Below are 18,996 nucleotides of genomic sequence, written 5' to 3'. Positions count from 1 at the left end.
CAAGTTCTCCCTGCTTTCCACTGGTATACATCACTGGCCCCAGTAAGCATTGGAGTTCTCTACTTAACAATGTTTTCCACCCCCTATCCCTGAGAGACAAAAGCCATGTAGGCAGAGGTTCTGAGGGCTTCTGCCAAACCGGATGCTCAAATCCATCACTTCATCTTGGGTATAGGGGCAGAGTATGGAGTGCTCCATAACTTGGGGAGGGATCATCTCCTCCCCCTGAAGAGCCTGTGGTTATTGTATTTTTATTTTCTTAATTACCAGGGGGAGCCTTTAATACAGGAGAGGCTGGCACCTCAGGTGGTGGCCTCCGCAGCAGATCAGCCCTTGGCCCCACCCCCTCATCCTCTCCCAGCATCTCTTCTACCATCTCCAGGGCTGAAGGCACTGCTCTTTCTGGCTGCCTCCTCTCGCTGCTAACGTATCTTCTAGGAGTGCAACCTGTCTTCTCAATAACTATCTCTCTTTTTTAAGGGCATCCCATAGGTAATCGCCCAGCTCCTCCATGCGATGCTAAAGTGTGTCTCTCTCTCCTCCTCAATAACCCTTTCCACTATCTCGAGAAACAGACATCCCACAATCCTGGCTGCTACACAGCCACTCAAGGCCTCTAAGCAGTCTTCTATCTCATGGTAGGGCTAATTCCACAGCTTCCAGTGTCTCCACCCTTCCCCACTTCTAGGGAAGGCCCCACCCCTCTATGAGGTACTTTAGACTAATTCCCCACTAGGGGCTCCCCAATTGGAAGCCCCACAGATAGGGGGCTCCCAGGTGAAGCTGCACCCTCCACCTGCAGCCACTGGGGCCTCCCCACCATCCACAGGGGAGGTTCCAGGTATCTCCCCACCATCTCTAGAGGCAGCCCACCCACGGGTTTCACTCATGAAGACAGATTTCCGGTTCAGAGGTCCTGCTGACTACTGCTAGATGTAACTCTGCAGGTGATATATTCCCAGCCCGGGGCAAAATACCTTTGAACCAAAGTCAGTCAAAGGGAGAAATAAAGTGGGAGAAACCTATTTATTGCTTACAAGCATTTGTCCACCTCTGCTTGTCCGTGTCTCTCATGGCCTGGCTGCAAATGGGGCCCCACCCAACCTCTCTGGTCCAGATATGCCCTGGCTCCCCTGTAATTACCTATTGATATGGAGATGGACTACTTCTCTCCACCCCTTGGAAACACCTGTTGATATGGAGATGCACTAAGGCAAGGCAAGAGATTCTGGAAATGTTGCAATTTTACCCACCAAAAAATAGAAGAAATGAATTACTAAGCCTGAAAAAGGTGTAAGGACTGTATTCCTCAGTAACTTTGAGGGCACCTCCTCCTACTGTCTAAAATATGGACATTCCCCCACATTTCTCTTCTCAGTCCTTGTCCCCTCCCCTCTCTCCCTGCATGTTCTTGCTTTCCTCCGCTGGGTGGGTAACTCCCAAATGTAGATTGTTGACCTGTTTTATACCCACTGGATGTCCCATCACCATTTCAAACCCAGCATATCCAGGACTGAACCCCATCAGGTGTAGCAGCACTGTCCACCAGGACTTTCTGTGCTGTCCAGTATGGTGGTTATTTAAATTTAAATCAATTACAGTTAAAATTAGAAATAGAGTTGCTCAGTCACACTAGCTACATTTTGAGTGCTCAGTAGCTTCAAAGTAGCTGATGGCAGTTGGACTGGACATCATATCTTTAGCATTTTTGTTTATGTCTTCCCTATGCTATTGTATTAGCTGTGGGTGCTTGAGCAAACTACCCAGTGTCTCTGAGGCTCAACTTTGTCATCTGTAAAATAGAACTGGTAATAAACCCTGACAAGGTTGTTAGGAGGATTCAATAAGGTAATAGGTACAAGACACCTAGCATAGTACATACTGGAAAGGCCTTTTTAAAGAGTAGGTCCTTTTTCCATATCCCTTCTCTAATATTAACTTCCAATATCCATCTGAAACTTAGATAATCTGAACAGTCACCAGAGCCATTTTAAGAATAAGTCCATTTACATGCTGTAGGGAACACTTAAAACAAATTGAAGCTGTAGACCTTTGGAATTTGGTTATTGGAAATCTTCTAAGAGACTCTACAGGAGGGTTAATACAAGAGTGCTCTTCAGGATCTTATGACACTCTTCTAGGTTGAATGGAAGTATTTTAGGGCATTAGCTTTGTTTCCCAGGGTATAATGACAAGAGAAAAAGTCCCATGAGGCTAGCATCTTTAAGGAGAACTGAGAGGTCTTCCCTTCTGAAAATGCAGTACTGGGTGGGTGGAGGGAGTGATACTGGTGTGCATGCCTGTGAACCTGATAAGAGTCTTGCTGGGCATCAGAAATGGCCTGGGTATTGGGTATAGAGGTATCCAGGGCCTTCTGAGAAAGCAGGGACTTCACTCCCTTAACAGGAATCCTTCTGGCATGGACCAGTCCTGCACACTCAATAAGCAACGAGTCTAAAAAGGGGGTGTGCATGGTTTATATCCTGGCTGCAATCCATTAAAGCTTTAATTACACTAATTAGGGATTGAGATAATCAAGTTGGCCTGCCTGAAATGGGAGCCTGTACTCTCTCGTGAAGAAAAGCTTTGCTAAATAAATCAGCAGGATAAACCTGATTGTGGAGACACATGTATTTCTGGGAACCAGCTGATGCTAAGGATTAGTGCATGCTTTTGGCATGCAAATGAAGGCTGCTCATTGTAAATCAGCAGAAGGGGTGGAGGGGCTTCCCAGAAACACTTCATTAGCAGCTAAGTCCAGTGACATTCTTGAAAGTTTTAAACACACATGCATGTGCGTGCGCGCGCGCACACCCCCCCTGGACTTTTTTCTCCCAAATAACCTGTAAATTCCCCATTTTGGGTGGAAATTGTTGTGGGGAAAGATGGCTAGGGTATCTTACAAAATAAAAAATCATTTTAGAGCAATACTGAATATTAGTTTTGTGTTACTCCTTTTTCCCCCCTAATTTAAAGGACACCAGAAGTACCATTATGATATTCAAATCAGCACACCATTCAACATTGTAATGGGGTCCCCGTAGCTGGAAAGAGTTGTGAACCATTGGCTCAGACCTTCCAAATTAATAAACCTGCATTATGTCATTCGACAGTATATCCTCTGAATAACAGTGCTCACGCTTTTCAGGTGCTATATTTTGTGTGTGTGTGTGTGTGTGTCTGTGCATGTCAGAGAGAGAGGCGCCCTACAGTTATGCTGCTAGCCATCTTACTCAATTTTGAGTCTTCATTAGGCATTTCCCAGAGACTATGTTGAAGTTTTTCCTTTTTCTCCCTTTGTTTAACTTCCTCCCTATTCTTCCATTTTTTTATCCTTGAAAAATCCACAGATTTTTTTCAAGTAATTATGTGAACACAAGATGACAAATATATGAATGAACAATAATCATAGCCTAAGGGAAGAGGCAGGGAGAAAGTTAAACAAGATGGCAAAATGGTGATATGGCGGCTCACCATTCTAATCTCTCTAGTTTTGTGTGCTTTTGAAAAGATCTCTAATAAAAACTTAAATTATCACCACCGTCACCCCCTCATCCTTGCCACCCTCAACATTTATGCACAGCTTACTGGCTATCTTTGGCATACTCAAACAGGAAGAAAAGGAGACACAGAAGTCACATCTCCTTGATTTAAAAAAATGATTATTCAGTTCTCAGATATTTGTGCTTATCTGAAGAACCAAATACCTAAACACATTTATCAGGTGCCAGCCTCCTGGAAAACAGGGAAAATCAAACTCTTTAGTCCAGAAGCAGCTTAACTGAACTCTGAAACAAAGGGGGGAAAAATCACTTTGAAAAAAATCAGCCCCCAAGGCTCCTGAAACTTGAGGTCTGTAAGCCACTGATGCCCATAGATATATATATGTTGTGAAGAAACAGTCCATGTATAGAACTGACTTTGCCCCAAAAATAGTTTCATTGCCTACATGGATTAATCCATTTAAGAAGAAATGTTGACTCCATTCTGTTCCCAAACAATGCTAACCTACTGACTGACAGCTACTCTGTATATAAGTGAATCACATATACACAAAAAATAAATTTGAATAAGCAGTTGGCCTTACAATTCATCAATACATTCAACTATCTGAATGTGTGCTTAATGTTCTTGCTTCATTTGGGGGACAGCTCTTGACTTAGATATAGCTTTCTTTCTTAGTATGTTTATTATCTGCCACCTCTGTTCCTTCTCTGAGAATGGGTAATGTACCAGTTGAGTTGGAGTGTGTCTAGGCTGGGGTATTAGTGTAAATATCACTGACTCTAAGGGAAACTGTGAAAGTCAGACATGTCACAGACTTTCAGCTTATGTCACCTTAATCAGTGAATGGTGGCTACCTAGGGCCCAGTGATGAGGAGCATCCTAGGATTAAATGCAAAAGCACAGGCAAGAATGCTGTGATGGACTGGTGATGCCTTCCATGGGCAGAGTGGATTATAAATGGCACTCGAGGTACTATAGGTGCCATCTTTGCATAAATAGACCCTTCTTGTTTGAGATCTCTGACATTGAGAATCCTCTACCATCTTACTTGCTTCTCCCCTTTCTCACACCAGCGTTTCTTCAACCAGAGCCTTCCAGTGTACCCCATCCCCCAGTGCTGGATTCACGTGGAGTCACTTGTCCCTAGCTAAACATTAACTACTAGCTGGTCTCACAAGAGTTCATCTGAGTGGAAGGTCATGGCAGCATCAGACAAGTACTTTTCTTTGGAAATGGGCACTTTTGATCCCAGACTTATGTATCTATCTAAACCCATCTGTGGACTGCATAAGTTCCCCCACCCCCCTCCCAATAAATGACCTCTTGTGTAGGAATTATCCAGTCCATGGCTGTTGCATTCATAACAATTTCTCATAATTCCTGGGTGAGAGTCAGGAGCTTAGGACCAACACCCATGGGAATACCAAGACTCTGAGTGGCTCCTTAACATATATTCAATATTATGTTTGGCCAGTGCTTTTCATGCATTTATCTAATGAGACAGTAACCCCCCATGAGGTAGGTGTTAGGGTTACCTCTGTTTTATAAATTTGGGTGCCAAAACCAGAGAGGGTAAATAATTTGCTTAAGTTCAAATACCTAGTAAAGCCACTTAGGAGTTGCCTCCAGAACCTAGACTTTGAACCACCAGGCTCTGTTCACAGCTGTTAATGATACTGGAAATAAAACTCCAGAAACCCTAAATCCAGTTTTTTTCTTTAGTTTTTAAATTTCTCCCAGCTTATGGGGATAGTTATGCATCATCTCATTAGTAGTTTACATCAAAACCTCAAATAACTCATTTAATTTACTTCCAGAGGAGGCAAAACAAGAAAACTCAAAAGCTATTTGTAGCTTTGTACCACAGAACCTCATAAAATGCAACTTCTTTGTTTTGTCCATTGGTTTTTTACATGGATGTCAAATTAGCAATGAAAACCATGTGTAAGAAGCATAGTTATTCCCAATTTGATGAAAGTAGAAAAGGAATGGAAAGGATGATAGAGAGTTGCCAAGAAAGGGATATTCCAGTTGGCCCCCAGACCAAAGATTTGTGGGTGTAGTTTTCAGAAGTGGTTTTATTCTTGGCATCGGTGATGAAAAAGACCATGGTTTACTCTATTCAGGCTAAAGTACATCAAAATTAATTGCTTCACTGATAATTTATTCTGAACTGTAGCTTAAAATAGTGGTTGCTGGAACCTGAACCAGAGCTTTCATTACGGTAGATTGACTGTATTATTCCTTAGTTGTGAGAAAATGCCCAATATTTATGGGGAATATACAAAGGAATGGTATTCAGGAATGAGATTTTGTTCTTAATTGCAGTTATCCAGCTTCGGTGCATGAATTTCATTTGAGTGCTAAAATTCCAGGAAAGAGATCATAGTATTTTTTTTTAAGTGATTCCTAAGTACTATTCACAGAACAGCTGCCAGTCTTTGAATAATGCTGTTCATGAGGGTGTTTCCATTGGGCTGAGGCCTCCAAGTGCCTGGAGTGTGCAGGGCCCTGGAGCTCCAGCACCCACGGCTCCTCTGTGAGTCCTGCCATAGGAGAACAGTCAGCTCTTTCCCCCTTTCTCCCAACTCCTGGAAAGGAGAAGCCACTGGACTTGGGTACTCATGTATCTGCTTCTTTCAATTTGCCTAGCATATCATAGATAATTCCTCCTAAATTTGAGAGTCCCATTTTGGTTAACATTTTCTTGAAACAGTTTTTAGCAATGGCAATGATAGAAAATAAAGTTGGATAGAGAATAAGTATAAATGACATAATGTACATATGTAGTTACAAAATAATGATAAATTCTCATATTGTAACTTATCAGCATCTCAAAAAATTTTAAGTAAATTTTTTTCCTGTGTTGTTCTATTGTTACCATATCTCAAAGAACAGCCTTAAGAAAGGATTATTTTATTCAAAGGTTATGTCCTTCCTATAGTTTGTGTTAAAATGGTTTTTTCTTTCCAATGAGAAGCTAGTGATGGTAGATGGTTAGGTAAGGTAACACCGTCTGGCAATATAAACATTGGCAAACCAATGTTAGTTATTGAATAGTTTTTAAAGTTTTAGGATATCCAAGCTATAGTGTACCATAGAGAATGTAAATGAACTGTAGCTACCATAAAAAAAAAAACTGATTGTGAAGACAGTTGATTTCTTAAAATCCACCTTTTTTTCTTAACCCCCCCACCTTTTCTTCTCTCCCTGTCCCCAAAGATAAAGTGAAAATTTATAAGAAAAATGAACTACATGGTCTGATACGAAATTGGCTTGCCCTCATGTTAATTTATTTGGTGCTGATTTGACTGGAAGTCCTCAAAGTCCAGGAACTATATCCTTCTATATGTGTCAGATATAAACTTAGTTAAAGAAAAAAAAAGTCTTACTTGTGCAGTAAATCTGTCAGCTTTGGTTTAGTACCTGAGAACAAAATCTGATTCATTGGCTAGGTGCTTCACAAATTCTGCCCACAACCCATGTGAATATCAGATGCAAATCACACATACTAGAAAAACCCTCACAAGTTAAGTGCCCAACTGATCTGATCAGATGGTGTGGTTTTTTTCCTGATGCTACTTTTAGTTTTATTATTTAGCATTAAAATTTTAATAGCAGCATGTTAAAAGAGGCTCAGAGTTTTGGTGACACTGCAAAAATTTTTATGAAGCTTCAGAATCCACCCCATAGGCCTCAGATTGTGAAGTCAAAAATAGCTCTGGGATGAGAAGTGAAACATATGAGTATTCAAAACAATACTAAAAACTTTTCTGAAATCAGTGGTACTTAGGAGTCTACATTTTCTTTTGTCTGTTGAAAAGAACAACATTTATGAAGTCCCCAGATGACCAGAAAAGACCCCTCTGTTAATCAAGGGGCATGGATAAGCGATGACTCCATTTGCTCTTTGCAGGTTATGTTCACTGCAGCTGTTTTAACCAAATACTCCTTCAGCTTACTGTAGCTTTAAGTTGCTGCAAAAATGAGAAGACCGCCCCATGAATTTATTAGCAGATGTGTGTTCTGAAAGCCATCATTACTAGGAGACCTTAGAGCAGCCAGATCCTCTGACATATGGGCCACACATGATCTCATGCTGAAATGTACCCATTATTCCCATATCCATCTCCCATGGCCTCTATTTGAAGGTCCTGTGGGTTGTTTTGCTTCCTAACTGGCTTTCTGTCCATCCCCATCCTAAATTGCACATAGTAGTAGGGAAAAAGTTACAGGTTGGATCTCCACTGGAAAGATCGATTATGCCCTTGCCAGGTAAGAAATTCTGTCATCTGGAGCAATTAGTTACCAGACTCGGGAGTGCTTGGAATCCCATGGTCTATCTGCCAGCTCCCAGTAGCTTTCCTTAAAGGCTTTCTTGGTTTCACGAACTTGATTTCATTGAAAAAATAGCAAGGTCCAAAGGGCTGTTGAAAAAGCAGCGCTTTTGAACTTCAAGTGACATAGTTGGATGTGGTGCTTCATAAGGAGGGTCTTGCGGACCATGTCAGAGCCTTGTGCAACTTTATGACTCTCCCAAGTAAGGGAGGCTTAAAGTACATAGAAAGAGGTCTTGCCATTAGTTAACTGTGTGAATGGTCTCTTGTTACCTGTCCTGCAAGAAAGGCCTTCTGCAGTTTGGTTCTTCTCAAGAAATCAAGGCAGAGAAGTAGAGAGAGGAGGTATGTGGGTTTCTAGCGGGCCTCCCAGCATGTCATCCCAAAGGAGAGGAACCTTCTACTTATATTCCAGCTGCTACACCTACCTTGAATTTACCTATGCTTGCAGCAGTTCAGTAAATGCATGCAGAATCAGTAAAGGTGGCTCTTTGTTGGTAGTACTTACCTTGATTCTCAGTAAATCAGCTTAGAAGTAACCAAATTGCTGGCTTAGTGTCAGAGATGAAAGATTTGTGAGTTAGTATTTCTAGACCAAATATTTTCACACCCATTATGTACCAGGAACCTGACATTTGTTAAGCTCAAAGTGCCAGGCCCTGAAGCACTTTACATGTATTAATGCACCTAATTTTCACAACAACTCTATTAAGACAAGCCCTGTTATTGTCACCATTTGCAGATGAGAAAATTGAGGCATGGAGAGAGGTAACTTGCCCAAGGTTGCACAGCTGGAGAGCATAGAACAGAGATTAGAATCTAAACAGTCTACTTCCAAAACCCACCCTCTTAACTGCTGCACTAATATTTCCAAACTGCAGGCCTTGTTAGTAGGTCCAGAAATCAGTGTGGTGGTCACAACCAGGCTATTTCATTAAAATGAAAAGATGTCAGAGTGTAACATATGTAATAAGGATTGTTTTGTGAAATTTTGCATGACATTTACATAAAAATTCTTTATCTTTGCATCCAGACATGTTTCATAATTCATAATTTTTCTGATTTCAGAAAGGTAATTCCATAACACTCCCTGCAGAGTCTGGGGCAGCCCCCTACAGACAAACACATTAATATTTTGTGCAGTGAAACATGAATATTCATACTAAAAATGATTAAATGAAGTAAGTAGCCTTTAAGCAGTTCATGTCAGGGTTTGTCTCCAAGTGAGTTTTGCTGCCAAACTTATAAAAAATTTTCCAGTCTTCAGAGCTGTGGAGATTTCAGAATTGCAGATTGCAGACCTCATTATACCTAGGTACATACAGGCTCCCAGTGTGAGATACACTTCTTATAATGGGTTGAGGTCGAAAGAAGTTTGGAAAACACTACACAGTGCTATTGCTGGAATCATTGTTGGAGCTGGAAGGAACCTGGGGGGATGTATTCATATATCCATAAAAGCAAACCTCCTCAATTCTAACAAGTGAAAAGCCAGGGCCTGAACAGAGAGCATAGGGACTTCCTGGAGGCCACCTGCTTCTTTGCCCAGAGCCAGCCTCTCGATGCACAGCTCAGGCCTCTGGACCACACGCCCTCTCCGGAGTCTCATAACAACCAAACCATACCACGCATCTCAGAGTTTGGATTCTTTTCAGGTGTTTCTGAGAGAGACTCAAGTTTCAAGTGGTCACTTCCATCTCTGGCTTCTCCAGAGCTAGTGAAAGCCAAGTGGTTTTCCCAAGCAGGACACGTAGGCTCAGGTGTTTGGCTTTAGAGAGAAGAGGGAGTGGAGTCTCTGCCCAAGTTCCAGTGAAATGTGTAAATTTCCTGAGTTTGTGGTTGAAACTGGTCTCCCTGGACCAGCAGTTTGACGTTTTCCCCCTGTGGTGTCATATTCATGTTTCCACATTTAACATTTCAGACTGAATGGACATTGTGGTCTAAGGATTTAAAAGATTTATAATGGAGTCTTGAAAATTTACTTAAGCAATATGTACTTCCCCAAGCAATAACAAATATTACTACAAATGACCATGTGAAATTAAAGTAACTTAGGCATTTCTGATGTGTAGGAAAATAAAAAATAATCTTACAGCAGCTTCAGTTTCAAAATGAAAACATGACTTTGCCTGACCACAGATTTCCAGGCTGTTAGTCAACACTGAAGGAAACCTAAGGTGACTTCTCTTTCTTTAAGAAATACCACATTTTCTCTACATGTAGGAAAGCAATTTTAAAAGGGAAATGCCCTGAAAAATCAGCCATAGTTGTATCTGGAAACTTTAAAAGTTCTGGGACTCTTATTTCACCAGCTGAGTGGTGAGGATGTGGATGGTCATTTTGTTATTGTTTAAACTGTGCATGTAAATATGTACATCATTTGTGTATATATACTACACAATTTAAAAAAATGTTTTTAAACACAAGTCACAAATACATAAAAAATTTCCCTTGTTTTTTAATGAGATATAGTTTTAAAAAGGAAAGTGTATCTATTCTGTACCATTCCCTGATGAGTGACTTTAGGGGTTCATCAAGGAACCTGGTTCAAATGCTTTTTTCCACATTACAAAAAAACTACAAGGCTTACTGGTTAATGTTTTTAATAACTGACTCTTTGGGAGGTCAAAAAAAACCCCACCTTATTTGTAATATTTGCTAATTTCCATGGTGTAAATACTCCTGCTGTGGGCAGTTTCAGACTACCAACATGATGTTGCTGAGAGCTGGAAAGAGATAGCCACTGGCACACCGTTACAGAGTGCTATAGTGATATCTGTACACGTTCTTGGTAATATGACCAAATAGATACACTATTACGTAGTGTAGATACAATAGCCTAGATGATAAGTAAAATAATTAAGAACTGATAAACTGAGTATCATTTCCTTTGATTTTAATAGGTTTTTTCTTATGTCTTAATTTTAAGTTCATATAATTTAATTTTTAATAATGGGTGTGCTTAACAACTGGCTTACAAAATCCTGAAAACTTAATGAGCAGCTGTCACCAGCCAGCAGAAGCCCAGTCTAGCACACTGCTACCACAAGATTAGAACAGTTCCTATTGCAAAGCAGAAAGGATTTGGGGAGGTGGCCCAGCCAGCCTTTCCCACAGCACAGCTCCATGAGGCCACCAGCCCAGGGCAGGCCACAACCCAAGGCTGAGGTCCTTCAAGGATGTGTCAAAATGCAGCTGCCATTGAAGGTGGAAGATGGTTTTGTCTGGTCAGAGCCAAGTTACTCAGGTCTTCAGGTCTTGGCTGCAGTTACAGCCTATACTCTGCCTCATCAGGTTCTTTGTAAACTTGTCTCCCCCAGGGATTCCTTCCCACTGGGAACTTACCCATCTTTTGACAAATAGCTGTATTGATGGAATATTGCTTTAAAATTTGAGGGTTTAATAAGTCTCAAAAAATAGGTAAAGTCATGGCAAATAAGTGAAAGAGGAAGAGGAGCAGTACAGCCTTGCCAGGGAGAAACTGGGGAATTCTAACGAGTGTTCCCACAGCGTTTGTATGCCTGTGCATGAGTGTTGTCACCAGGAATAAATTGTGCAGCCATGTGTCTCGGTATAGCAAGGTTGCCATGATTTATGGGCATAGCTGAAAGTTCATAACCACCACTCCGCGAGAGGGGGAAGGGTAGAGGTAGAGAAGGGTTGACAGAAGTGCTTTATGAGTTTCATGTTTAATGCTTTTAACTTGGTGCCTCGTTCTCACTTCTAGAAAGCACTTAGCAGATACAAGCCAAAAATAGATTGCCACATACAGCTGCCCAAACCGGAGAGGGGTGAAGGTGTGTGCATTGCGGTGATGGTTTCTAGTTGTTTTCTGTCTGAGCTGTAGGAGAGTGTTTGTTGTACAATATAAAGCATGAGCTGATTTTTGTTTTGTTTTGTTTTTTGACAAGAGTTTCTGTCAGACATTATGTGTGCACTCTGGGCTGATTCCCTGTCAGCCATTCCACAATCCATTCTCCCGTGTGAGGCATGAGCCAGGTGCTGTCAGAGCTGGAAACATGCAGTATGTCCTCAAGAAACTTGGAGTTAGATAAGGTAGACAGAATATATTGATAAAATCACATTATAACCTTATGTAATGATAACAGCTTCTATGTTTTGAACCACTCCTTACATGATAGGCACTGCCACCTCAGTTAATTCTCACCACAGGACTCTGAAGTCAGCACTGTTACTGCCCTGTCCACCAGCAGGTGATCGTCCTAGATCATGAACATTCAGACTCACAAGATGACCAGAGGCCACAGTGGGCTCTGGGTCTATTCAGGGGGACAGTGGGTGGAGCCACAGCTTGCCGACAAGGCCTTCTGTGGAGTCGTTACCAGTACACAGTCTGCTCACATGCAGGGGGACGCGATGGACCTCGGGCAGGAGCAGGGGCTGCCCTGGCATAAGAGGAGTCATGGCTCCTGTAACACTCCACAGCCACACTCCCCCATGCCCCACTGGAGGCATGCCTAGGTACAAGATCACCTTGCTCAGGAAGACCCAAGCTGTGGCTTCCTATCAAGTGTGAATACGTGGTTTCTCATTCTTGCCAGTCCAAATGCACTTTACACAGTCAGCAGTCAGTCCTCTAAGGAGTGTTGCCTATCAGCATAGTTGACGGAACCATATTAACAGGTTTACCAGAGTTAACCAAAGCTGAAACTCTCCTGCACAAAGGGAATCTACCTGCAATTATTAGTCCCATTTTACAGAGAATAAAGCTGAGGTTTAGAGAGGTTTATAAATTTGCCTCAAGTCACACAAGTAAGTAACGCAGTCAGGTCTTGAACTCTGGCCTGGCTAACTCTAACTCCCATGCTCTTAGCTAAGATGCAGAATATAAAATTTTCATTCTACTCCATAGTGTATTTGTGTTGATTTTACTACTTTAAAAAAATGACTTGAATTACCAACAGTGAGAACAGTTGGTCTTCCTGGAAGAAGCAGTATGTTTTCCCTGTGATTTTGCCCACTCCTCAGCACACTGTGTACCATGCCAGCTTTAGTCTTGCTTAGAATAATAAAGCACTAGTTCCTTGCTTTTCTCTGAGAGTCCATATTTTGAACAAAGTTTAAGAGGAAGAGAAAAAAGGAGTTTTAAGAGTAGTAGAGCCAACTTTGCATCTGAAAATAAATGGTTTCCTAGCCACCAGGTGCAAACAATTCTGTTTTGCATTGTCATTCCTTCTTTTTAAGTCATCAACATCTTGTAGTACGAAGCCCAAGAGCTCAAGGCAAAGCTTGTAGTTTTATTGCAGTTCAGTTCTACATATAAAATCCAATTTATAGATGTAGATTATATTACAGAAACCATTCAAAACAACATGCGGTCCATATTCCAAGTATGAAAGTAGACATTCTAAGACACTGTAACAATATTGTAATATGTTTCATTGGGTGTTTGATCAATTAAGCTTTTAGAAGCCTTTGGAACTATCTTAACTTCCCAAAACTTCTTAGTGGAACAAAGATGAACTCTAAGGAATTTTGTAGGCAGAATGCATAATGGGTTGGGTAAAACACCATGCTTAGGTGTAAGGGAATTCATTTATGATTAATTGTATTAAAGTAGTCAAAACACAGTGATGAGAGGTAGGTACAGACAGGACTTGAGGGGCACATTTATATTCTGTTTCTGGGTGGTGGGCGTAGATACCTGTTTTATTACTGATGCTTCCACCCACTCTGTTCACTAGGCTTTCCACCAGCAGTTTTCAAAAATGCAACTGACAGAGTCTGCCTGCCAATAATACAAAAAGATGTTTGCTTTTTAGGTAAAAGCTGCCTTATAGACATTTTGAATCTTGTGTTACACGAATCTATGAAATGTTAGATTATACACTGAGAAAAGAACAAAGCTTGAATAATACGAGCCAAAGTGTTCAAAGAATACCTTTGAAGTTTCCAAAGTCAAACTATCAGGAAGTCACCTTTCTCTTTATGAGCAGTAAAATCACCATGTGAGCAGACCGTTAGTGGAGTTCTTCCACCCTGTACGGCTCTCTTCCAGTCTTGAATCTCCTGGTCAGATTTGTTCAGGGGTTCTGTGACTGTTTGCAGATGTGGGCATGGCCGTGTGCTAGCAAAGATGGTAGGAACTTGAGTCCTTTTCTTTCTGCTCATTGCTAAGGAGACAAGGGCTTCAGTCAGTCATGACAAATTTTAAAACCCAAATAATAAGAGAATCCAGAGTCACAAAAAAGAACCAGAGTTTTCATAAGACCACATATGTTGAGTGGCAGCGAAGTGGTATGAACAATAAATACTACCAGATGGAGGGAGCCCGTTCTACCTGGGAGTGGTTGGGGAACTGAGATTGGGTGGACTTACCGTGGGGTGGAAGAGAGAGAGGACCTCGCAAGAGAAGGGGAGCCTTGTGCCTGCAGGCTCTGCGGTGATGTGCATAGTGTCTGTGTGCATGCATTTTCCCTGAGGAGGGTTTGCCCACAGAAGAAATGGGCCCGACTGTAAGGAACCTTAAAGCAATGAGCTAAAGATAACTTCATCATGTAGGGAAAGGAAATGTGTTGTGAATTTTTGAGATTGAGACAGACCTGTGAACAAGTGCCCTTGCCAGGGCGGAGCCCCTGTCAAACTCATTGGCATAATCCTCATGCCCTCAGGTGGCTGGCCCCCTTACTTACCTCCCATTGTTGCTTCAGGTTCATGACAGATGCTGCCCGCAGGGAGCAGGAGTCCCTGAAGAAGAAGATTCAGCCGAAGCTCTCGCTGACCTTGTCCAGCTCAGTGTCTCGAGGGAACGTGTCCACTCCACCTCGTCACAGCAGCGGCAGCCTGACTCCCCCGGTGACCCCGCCCATCACCCCGTCCTCCTCCTTCCGCAGCAGCACCCCTACAGGTGAGCCAGGTGGCCCGCGTCATAGGTTTAAGGTGGTGGGCGCCCAGGGGCTGTGATGTGTGATACGCTGGGGACAGATGATGATACAGACACGTCTCTTCTTTGACCCTTTACTGGTCTTGGAGTTTGAAGTTTGTTGATTCATTTGTCTTTTTGTTACTGATGAACTATTTATAAATTGTTTATAATACATATATGATAGTGGTTTTATAGATTCTTTTTCAAGCCTTTGCCATTTACAGTTAAAGTATTGTGATGTCTGGGGTTTACTTCAATCAGATTGAGGAGTAGATGGAACAAGATTGTCATGTGTTGATTATTGTTGAGGCTAGGTGATGAGTACATAGGGGTTCATTATGCCACGCTCTCTATTTTTGCTTATTTTAAATTTTTTCCATAATAAAATGATTAATTAAAAAAAGTTTAAGAGCACCTTCTGTGTGCCAGGCACTGAGCTACAGTAGTGAGCTGGAGTTGCCCCATAACCTGTCCTCAAGGAGCTTAGGCCTAGCAGGAGATGTTGCAGACTGAGATACCAGTAAGACACCCTTGTCTTCCCTCCCAAAACTGGAAGGAACTGAAAAACAAAGCAGGAGTCAGAGGTAGAGATCAAAATCAACTTTCTTAGTGCATAAGCTCAAATGCACAATGGAGTTTGGGTCTGTAAGCATTGGGCTTCTTAGTCTGTCTTTCCTGAATTTAATTTATTCCCCAGACTTTCTTTCTAACTTACCTGGAGTGGAAACAGACCAGGATGCAGTCTGGGCCTGAGCTGAGCATGGCACAGTCTCTTCACACTGCAAAGATCCTCGAAGTTATTGCTCTATGGGCTGGAGTGACTTAAGATGGTAGAAAGAGGCGACCTCTTCTTTCTCCCATCTGAGAACCAGGAATGCATTTCCCTTCTCCCAAGTCAGAGTATAGACAGGCAATAGCCAAATAAATACATCAATAAATAGAACACTGTAATCATGACAAGTGCTATGTAGAACTCAGTGACTTTGGAGTATCCAGAGAGAGTTCAACCCAACCAGGAAAAGCTTCCCCAAAAGATAAACAGGAATCAAGTAGGTAAGGAGGGAAAGAAGGAGGGTCCAGCCAAGCAACAGCACTCACCAGAGGCTCTGTGAGGCACGCCTGGCAGCTCCCAGGTACCAGAAGCAGGCGAAGTGGCCAGGTGTTAGAGGCCAAGGACGACAACCTTGGGTCTTATTAAAGATTCTGGTTCATCCTAAGAGCAAAGAGAATCATACCATCATCTCCATAGCATCGCCTCCTTGACTGTGGGTAAAAATGTTAATTTTCTCTTAATGACTTTTCTTTCATCCATCTCTGATCAAAGGAGGGGACTACAGTAGTATTTCTGAAAATTTGCTTCAGAATATTATTCTCACAAAAGGGTAGTTGAGGAAAAGGGATTCTTTAATAACTTTGGGGAAATGATGGGTTAACCAAAGGTAAACTGGTTTCTTTAATGCAGCGTTTTAGTATACACCACTATTCTCCAAGGGGAGGATTTAGTATGATTCCCAAACTTTGATGATGGGACCTGTTTTCCTAGGGGCAGGCTGGGGGACTCATGGTTGACAGGCAGCCTGGGTGTTCTGAAGACAGGATAAGGGTGGGAGGCAGGTGGGTCAGAGCTCCCACCTGAAACCCCTTTACATTACATATCACTGATAACACCCTCTGTGTGGGTTGTTGTGTGAGAGTTAACTGGGGTAGCCTATGTATGTGCCCAACGTCCCATAAATGTTCACCTCTGATCTGCAGTTTTCAACTAGTTGCTGTAGGAACAAAATCAGGGTCAGTTCTCTGCAGAGGATGAAGTGGTGGTTCATTTGTGTTGGGCATTTGTCCATTTCCTTAGATAGGCCACCGTATATTAGTCTGTGAAGATTTACTTCCCAGGATCTTTGTGTAACATTTGCTGTGTGAATCTAAGGAATGCTGTGAGAATGTAGTATAATTCTGCAGTTCTCTTTTCTGGGTATTTCTGTGAATATGTATTCGTATATAATGAATTATGGGGGCAGTTTTATACCTGGGTGTGTTTTATACCTGATTTAATATGGACTGACTCACAGCCAGCATCAGATAACCACGATTCTCCCAATTAGTAATGGGTGCCTTAAAACCCCATGAAAATAGACAGTTTAAAAGTGAGAGTTTATTATTTTTCATGTAAGAATGTTTGGAAGAAATGGAATCATTTCCTTTCCTTCAGACATAAAGAAATCTTTCTGACGCCTTGCCTATTTTAGCAATTTCCCACTGAGAGAACTAATTTATGTTGTGGTAAAGATGTATCATTTTCAGTCTGTCAAGATCATTGGTAAGTTATTTGCTGCTTGAAGAACATTCCGTGTAAACATCAAAAATTAGCAGAGGAAATAGTTTCTTAAACCCCTACCCTGTACAATTTTGATTGTGTACATTTTTCAGTGTTTGAAATGTTATTTTACCTGTAGTTAGAGAGATCAGCTTATTTTGCCTGACTAATATGGTTTCAGTCACTTTCATTGCCAGGTTATAAATAATATTCCATGTTTCTACCTCCTAAATTTACTCGTCCAAGTTCCATATCCAAGGTGCATTCCTGGCCCAGAAGTAATAGTAATCTTGCAGAAAATTTCATTTATAAAACATTCCTTATAATATACTGTCTTTATGAGACCAAATTAGAGCTCAGCTTAATCCAGAGTTGAAGTGTTTCCTAGATATTCTTGGAACCAGGATTTATTTTGAATGCCAAATCCTAGGAATTCTCTTTTTATCCTAAGAGAATCTTTTTATCTTACCTTTGTCATTTCCTAAACTTACTTGTTTTGTTTTAATATTTATTTTTTAAAGTATTCACTTAAGGAAAGTTTGAAGTGGTTTAAATCAATGGGTCAACAAACTTTTTCTGTAAAGGGTCAGATAATAAATAGTACTTCATGCGTTGCAGGTCACAGGGCGTCTATTTTAGGTACTCAACTCTGCCAATGCATGTAAGCAGCTATACAGCTTCAGAAACAAATGGGCATGGTGTGTGCCATGAAAACTAAATGTATTTCTAAAACTTTATTTACAAGAACAGGCCAGATGTGGTCCACAGGCCATCATTTGCCAACTCCTGGTTTAAATCACAAAGATACGGAATTTAAAGATAAACATAATTAAATTCCCTGAAAAAAGGTGTCAGTGAGACAGGGACCATGGGCTTAGACAGGGTAGGGTAAGGGCCTCTGGAAAAAGCAAGGCAAGATATTTACAGTCAAAGCAATGTAACAATGTAAATCAAAACTCTGTGTTCAGCATTATGCAAATTCAAGGTCACACTAATTCTCTAGGGTAAAGATACCACACTAGGAATATAGACATCTTCAGTGAGATCAGTTAAAGGTCAAAAGGCAAGGAGCAACTTGGCCTGGAATGTTTGAGTGTTCCCCAAGGGTATCTCAGCATAACCCGTGACTTCACTGTAAACAGCCCTAGCAAACAGACAACAACCCAGCCCACCTTGAGGGCAGGGCAGGTGGTATAGGTCCTTAGGGCAGGAGGTCCTAAGCCCTCAGTTCCCCAAAATCCTCAACTGCCTATAAATCCCCTAGGCAAACGCACCACCCCAGGCCCTCTTGTCCCCTCCTGGCATGAGCCACGAGCTCTTTCCTCTCACTTTATTTCTAAATAAAAGCCTCTGCCCTGGCTCTCCTACCTTGGGTGTTTGCTAAGTTCATTCTTTGACTCCGCAAACAAGAACCCTGGCATCATTAGAACAATTCATATCCTTCTCCTTTAGAAGTACTGTCTTTTTACTGAGGAAAGGCATCTCACGTTTGTACAGTGTTTACTGTGTATGCTCACAATATGCTTTATGGACAATGTTTTCAATCCTAACACCAGTCTCCCTGAGACATTATTAGTCCCATGCATAGATTAAAGAGATAGAGGCCTGATAAGGGTAACTTGCCCAAAGCCCATGTCTGCCTACTTACAAAATGTGGTCTTTCTGTTTTCTCTTCACATTAATACCTTTTTTAAAACTCTTATTAGATCTTCAGTCATCCAGTTGCCCTGGTTGCTAACTGGACAACTCCAAACCCAAACTACAGCGGTATGTTAAGATACGAAAACTGTGGTTCACCTCCATTCACGGGGACTCCCACTGTCACCCATTGCACCATTCAAATACCATGTCAGACCTGGAGAATTCACCCGTTTGGTTTAGCGGGGTTTTCTGTTGCAAACATTCAGGTTTGCAAGCCAGTTACTAAAAGGATTATCTTGAAATTGGCTTGG

The 18,996-nt window shown here is 41.6% G+C and overlaps 1 protein-coding gene across 3 annotated transcripts in view; it reads left to right on the top strand.

Annotated features, from left to right (window-relative positions):
* The window catches only part of JAZF1 (JAZF zinc finger 1), a 339,131-nt gene that overhangs the window by 273,573 nt on the left and 46,562 nt on the right, over nucleotides 1-18,996 (top strand). For all 3 annotated transcript variants that reach the window (XM_036897481.2, XM_057504610.1, XM_057504609.1), the window contains exon 3: nucleotides 14,516-14,712. In XM_036897481.2, the coding sequence (XP_036753376.1) occupies nucleotides 14,516-14,712 (197 nt within the window). The remainder of the gene's footprint in view (nucleotides 1-14,515; nucleotides 14,713-18,996) is intronic.

The sequence above is a fragment of the Manis pentadactyla genome, chromosome 7, assembly GCF_030020395.1.
Source record: "Manis pentadactyla isolate mManPen7 chromosome 7, mManPen7.hap1, whole genome shotgun sequence".
Classification (NCBI taxonomy): Eukaryota; Metazoa; Chordata; class Mammalia; order Pholidota; family Manidae; genus Manis; species Manis pentadactyla.
Note: the sequence above shows the minus strand (reverse complement) of the source record. Positions and strands in the feature narration are given on the sequence as shown.